The following is a 6,136-nucleotide window of genomic DNA, read 5'->3' on the forward strand; positions in this document are numbered from 1 at the left end:
GGGGGAGCTGCTCTCGCCCCCGGTGCCCCCGGCCTGCCCTGCCACCCCTTCCCTTCTCCCAGGGCCTGGCTCGCAAACGCACGTTGGTTATGCATGCCGACAGCCTGGCTTGACTTAAATGCCTGTGGTTTCGGGGTGATGAGGGATACGTGTTTTGTGACCGAAGGATGGATAGCAGGAGAAACACTCATTTCACTTTTACAGGGTAGATATGTAGTTGGTTTTGTGGCTTTTTTTTAAAAATTGGTGTCTCCTTCCTTGCCAGCTCCTCATGGTAATGACTTCTAATTCGGCTCTTCCTAGTGCCCCTTCATCCCCATCAGCCTACTGCCTTAACTTCCTTTGATTGTTCCCCATTACTATTTTCTCCACATGGTTGTCATGCCACTGTTTGGCTCTTCTCACTATTTTTGTCTTCCCTCATCTTCTGATAAATTCCAGAGCACTCATCAGTGTCTTTTATTCTTTCCCATGAGGCTGTTCCCCGAAATGTCTTGCATAAAAACTGGAGGAAATAGTAGAGTGAAAACATCTGTCTCCTGTACACCAGCTACAGCTGTAGGTCGAGGTGGAGAAGTAGGTTTTGTATATGTAATACAGATAAAGTAACTTCTGTGGGAAGTAAGGGTGTCTGCCTTGGACCTGCTTGGCAGCTGATGGCCTTTTTCATCCCATGGGCTGTTAGTGTGTCTCCCTTTAGGAAGGGAGATTGTTAGAAAATTGAGGTAATTTTAAATGAAATTCTGTAAAAAAAACTTTAAAAGTTCACCTTTATGTCAGTGGTATCAGCCAAGGACTGGATAGTCCCAGCTGCTAAAAAGTCAAGGCTTAAATCATAATATTGGCCAGCTTCAACCAAATCTGGCATTGTAAGAAAAAAACCTTAAAGATTAGCATCTCTGATTTATCAGTTAGATGCCTGATGAAAGGGAGACTCAAGTCAATACTGTCGTGACTCTGGCTGTGTATTCAGTTCCACCCATGTGGCACGCAGGGTCAGGAGGCTGTTCAGGGTTTTTCCTCTTTTGCTGGAGCAGGTCTCTGCTCCAGTTCACCATGTGCTGCACAAATGCTTGTAGCCATGTTGTGTGGAGATGTGGCTGTGCAGCTGGGGAGTTGGCAGCTCGGGTTGGCATTGCCTCTGAGGAAACACACATACAGCCAGAGCCCTAGAAGAAAAAAGTTACTGAAGCAGGGGCTCAACAATTAACAGTTGTTCGGTCTTCAGGATGGTCAGCTGTATGGCATTTGCCTGATGGTAGTCAGGATGTGTATAAGGAACATGAAAGACTTGAGGGGGTGGTGGCTGGAGGATGGAGGATAAGAAAGGGCATGAGTGGACTTGGGGGTGGTGGGATAAGAAACAAAGGGGCCATTGTGAATTTGGATAAGTGCAGGAATTATGCTCGGGAGTGAAGGGCACAGATCTGTACAGAATCAAGTGTCATTACTTTCAACTGGGTGAGATGACTCCTAATATTTTTTTATTTCCCTGGCAATTAGTCTAAAAGTATTGGAGGATGGTGGTGATTATAACATCCTTGGGGTCAGCCACAGGCCTGGTGAGCCTGCAGCTGTGGGTCCAGCAGCCTTCCCAAGAACGAGCAGCCACCTCTCTGTTCGGGCTCTTGTGCTGCCTTGCCCCTTGCGCCGTGCTGGTGCGCAACTGTGTGCATGACTGCCCGGCGAACTGGGAGAGTGATCTAGTGCAAAGTGAGCGTGGGGAATGGGGAAAAGAGACAGAGGTTGCTTCAGCAGCTCAGTTGCGCAACTAGAGCTTGATGGAAGCCACATAGGGATTTCCCTCATGGAAGGGGACTCTTCAGCATCCTTGAGTCCAGAGGAGCTGAAAACAGATATGAGAATCTGGTCTGGAGGTCCTTCTGTTACTGAAATGTCATATTCCTTAAAACAGTTCATTGTTGTTGTAAGCTCCAGGGTTCCTCAGGCTTGACTCTGAGCTAAGCTTATTGAATAGGCTCAGGAATTAGGTGACGTGTTCCTAATATTTTTAAAAATAAAAATCCAGGGCATTGATGAGAAATGCACGAGAATGGGAGCTGAGAGGAGGAAAAGGGAGGGAATATATAGTTATTACAGTGTCTATGTAATGCTTTCCCTCTGAAGCCTTACGTTACTGTTTAACTGAATGAATCTGCTGGATGTTTCAAAGCAAAAGCTTACACTTTTCTTCCAGTCTTTTACTTTGTAGATACATTTATAGATACAAAACTGTACAACCGTTTGTACGGGATCAAGAAAAGAAGTGTTGGGTAGGGGAGCTTTTGGCCGCTTCTTACAGTATTTCTATTCAAACTGTAACAATACAGCTTTATGAGCATTTAGTTGAATAGTTAAGAGAAGATAGGTAATATATGTCAGTAAGTTGTGTTGTTACTAAATCCAAAGTCAATTTCTGTATTGTGTAATGAGTGTTTGGAAACGCATGTTTCTGCCTTTTGCTTTCAAAACTGAAATAAGCTGGTTTTGCACTAGCCAAACTGGTCTAAAATTAGGATTGATTTTGCTTTTACTTCTGAAGTACGTTTTTCATTCAATCATGTAAGATTTTGTATTTTCACTGTACTTTACCAATATGAACTTTTTCCAGGTTCCTCTAAGATAAGTTCCCACTTAGTGAGGGCAGCAGGACTTTCCTGGGGCTTTCCTTTGCTCATAGTTCACTTAATATGGAATTCTCAAAGGCATGTAAACTACTTGAAAGCATGCTTCAGACTTGCAAAATTGAAACAGATATGTAATTAGTAAGGAAAGAAAGGATGAAATCTAAGGCTTCCACAACTTTTATTCTGCGATAACTAAAATTTAAACTCCCTTGTCAGAATTGACAGCAAATTCTATGTAATTGAGATGGGAAAAGAAGGTCACTCGTATGAAACCTTAACGTTTAAAGGGTATGGGACGCTACCTGTAGTGGGATGTTGTAAGAGGATGTTGTTGAGTCTGTATATATGCATGTGCAGAGACGAGAAGGTAATGCCTATTAGGATCTAAAAATCAAACTCTGCTTCTAAAGGGAATGTCTTTAGGTATTGCTACAGTTCATATTCCTAATGGAGTGATGCATATTTTTCACTAAGTGTTTGAAGTTACTAGTGCTTGGGTGGATGCTAGTATGAGACTTCTGGGCTTTTCTGTTCTTTTTTTTTTTCTTTCTAATTCTGTGATACAGATGCTGTTTAAGAAAAAGAGTTCTGGCTCAATATAAGTTGTCACTATATTCACTTCTTGCTGTCAGGAACTGTTTTAAGGGGCAGCAGTTTGAATTCTGCCTTTCCAAATATTTAAATGCCTGTCAAACTCAGCAGAGGCATCAAAAGTTTTTTTCTGTTCTCTAACAGTGATTTACTCTTGGTGATTATGCTGTCAGAATGTGAACTGCTCTTCATCTGTGCGTTAGGAAATATAATAACTTTAATAAAAGTTTAATAAAGTTATTAAATAAACTTTAATAAAAATTCTCCTGTAGCATGAGCATTGAAATTCTGAATTCTTGCCTTTTTATTTATTTAAAGATACAAAGTAAGGAAAACTAAATTCTCAAGTGATCATATGATTGCAGAAGTGAGTTGTGACCTCTGAAAGCAATATGCAGATGGATGACTTTATTTATGCGTGTATGAGGCTTTTTCTCAGTCCATCTTGTATACTTAATAAATTTCTATGAAACGGTGAAGAAAAAAAAGTGTTATTTTATGAAGTACCTAGGTGGAGTTGTATTTAATTAGCCTTGTGGCTAAATTATTTCTCAGTACGTGGTAAAATGAGATTCTACTTGTCGGTATCAACGTTTGCATCATTTTGAGGGGAAGGTTATAAATGGGAAGAGCAGTCCTGGTGAAGTATCTTGAGACAAAACTCACTATTTCTTTTGATTTGAGCATCTTCATCATTAAACTACACAATGCTTTCACTTTATCAAAGCAGAGTTGTTCTCTAAACAATGTGAATTTTCAAAAAAGAACAGCTTTGTGGAACAGTTGAGTTTAAAGCCTCTTTTTCCTTTTCAAAAACAGAAAGATGATGACATTGAAGAGGGGGATCTTCCTGAACACAAGAGGCCTCCAGCACCAATAGATTTCTCCAAAATTGATCCAGGCAAGCCTGAAAGTATCCTGAAGCTGACAAAAAAGGGGAAAACTTTGATGATGTTTGTCACGGTGTCAGGAAATCCCACAGAAAAGGAGACGGAAGAAATAACTAGCTTGTGGCAGGGCAGTCTCTTCAATGCAAACTATGATGTGCAAAGGTAAGCTGTTGTACACAAGGGTCAAGTTCTTGCTTTTACAGATCCCTTGTTTTTTTCTTCCTGAAAATCTTTTCACCTATTCATCCTATGCCCTTCCCCACCTCAATCATCTGCCACTATTTCTTTGTTTCTGTTTGTTTCTGTATCGGTTTATATACCACTTCGTTGGTGATATACCAATTGGTGACTAAGTCACGCTACAAAAATTCTGGTGTGGTGCACAAATCTTTTTAACACTTGTGCATGATCTATATACAGCCTAGTTGCTTTTTATCTCATTACTTTTCAGCTATTTACCAGTTTTAGCTGCAGTAGTTTGCCTTTATGTGCTTGATGGAAAACATCACACTTGGAAGACTTGCCACCACAAAGGGCTATTTCTTCCCCTGGCTGAAAAATGTGATTTTTCTCTTGGAGAGGGAGAGGATCATTTTGAAAAAGAGGAAAGTTGCATTCTTGAATTGAAGCTGAGAAGGGTTGCAGCAAGTGTATAAAGCAAATTTAATGCCCATTAGTGGATTTGACACAGTATCAAATTAGTTGTTAAGTTTTTCTTTGGGTTCTTACTCCTCCTTGGTTATTTACTGTAAACGTAATACGTTTTATTCTTGCGTGTGCTATAAAATCATTCTCTTGTCCCCATCCCCAGGCAACAACAGGAAGACCAACTTCTTGCTCTTAAATGTGTGCCTCAGTTGTGGAGATGTTCTGAATTAAGCAAAATGTTGTAGCGCTTGAAAGGCATGGGGCTAACTGAAAAAATATATATCTCTCCTCCAGGTTTATTGTTGGCTCAAATCGTGCCATATTTATGCTGCGTGATGGCGGTTATGCCTGGGAGATCAAAGACTTTCTGATAAATCAAGAAAGGTGTGCGGATGTTACTCTGGAAGGTCAGGTTTATCCTGGCAAAGGAGCAAAAGAAAGTGAGAAAGTGAAAAACAAAACAAAACCTGAAAAAGCAAAGAAGAAAAAAGATGCAGACAAGAAATCTAATAGCGTCAAAGAGGACAACCGAGCAACCAAACAGAGAGATGACCTATGATGGACACGTTAACCAGACTGAATACTGCTCTGCTGTTCCTTGAAGGGAAGCTAATTTTCTATACAATTCCTGGCTTTACTTGGGTGGGGAAGGAAAGAAGCAGAGGTTACTGAGATTAAAAGACTTCTGTGTTGAAATTCACCAGTTTACTTATTCATGTTGACCATTTGCGTAGTTACAGAAAGGTAATGTTTAATACCAGTGATTGACTACTTTAGTTTGTAATTTTTTTTTTATGCTTTTATTGTTGTTTAAAATTAACAAATCTGTGTGTCTAACATCACAAACTTAATTTAGGTGGAAAAGAAGAAATACAGTCTCAGAATACACCAATGTTCATCTGCAGTAGCTGTGTCCATCTTGGGTATACAAGTCAGTCATTGATTCATAGCTGCTGTTAGGTGGCAGGGTACAGTGCGAAAAGATTCTCTTGGAAGCCGGTCTCCTAGACTCACTTCATAAAAACTGCCTAAAGTTGCAAAGAGTAGTGTTACAGTGGCCAAAGATGGATGAAATTGTGGCATTTAGGACATACCTGGTTAGGCTGCCTGTTTCTTCAAAATAAAACTCATTCTGTATGTCCCCACAAATCCGCAGAAGCGCTTAGAAGCATGGTAGAAGCTAAGGTAGATATTTGGCTAATGCACTCCAAATCAGTGCAGAAAGGAGATTCTGTACCCATCAGAAGTGATGCTGGGACATTAATGGAATTACAGTACCCCTCATGAGCAGTGACGGGGTGAAAGGAAAAGTCAGATTCATGCCGTTCAGGTTGCTACTGCTGCCAAAGGACTGTGCCTGTGGAAGCAAATGTTATGTAT

At 40.6% G+C, this 6,136-nt stretch overlaps 1 protein-coding gene across 1 annotated transcript; it reads left to right on the forward strand.

The window, feature by feature from the left end:
- The first annotated feature begins 1,520 nt into the window (after positions 1–1,520).
- On the forward strand, positions 1,521–5,496 carry MESDC2 (mesoderm development candidate 2). Its single transcript, XM_010294017.1, has 6 exons — positions 1,521–1,713; positions 2,213–2,273; positions 2,844–2,915; positions 3,537–3,585; positions 4,038–4,270; positions 5,051–5,496. Exons 1-6 carry the CDS (start codon positions 1,521–1,523, stop codon positions 5,313–5,315), a joined length of 873 nt encoding a protein of 290 aa, XP_010292319.1. The 3' UTR covers positions 5,316–5,496.
- Positions 5,497–6,136: the final 640 nt, after the last annotated feature.

This window comes from Phaethon lepturus, unplaced genomic scaffold, assembly GCF_000687285.1.
Source record: "Phaethon lepturus isolate BGI_N335 unplaced genomic scaffold, ASM68728v1 scaffold19279, whole genome shotgun sequence".
NCBI lineage: Eukaryota > Metazoa > Chordata > Aves > Phaethontiformes > Phaethontidae > Phaethon > Phaethon lepturus.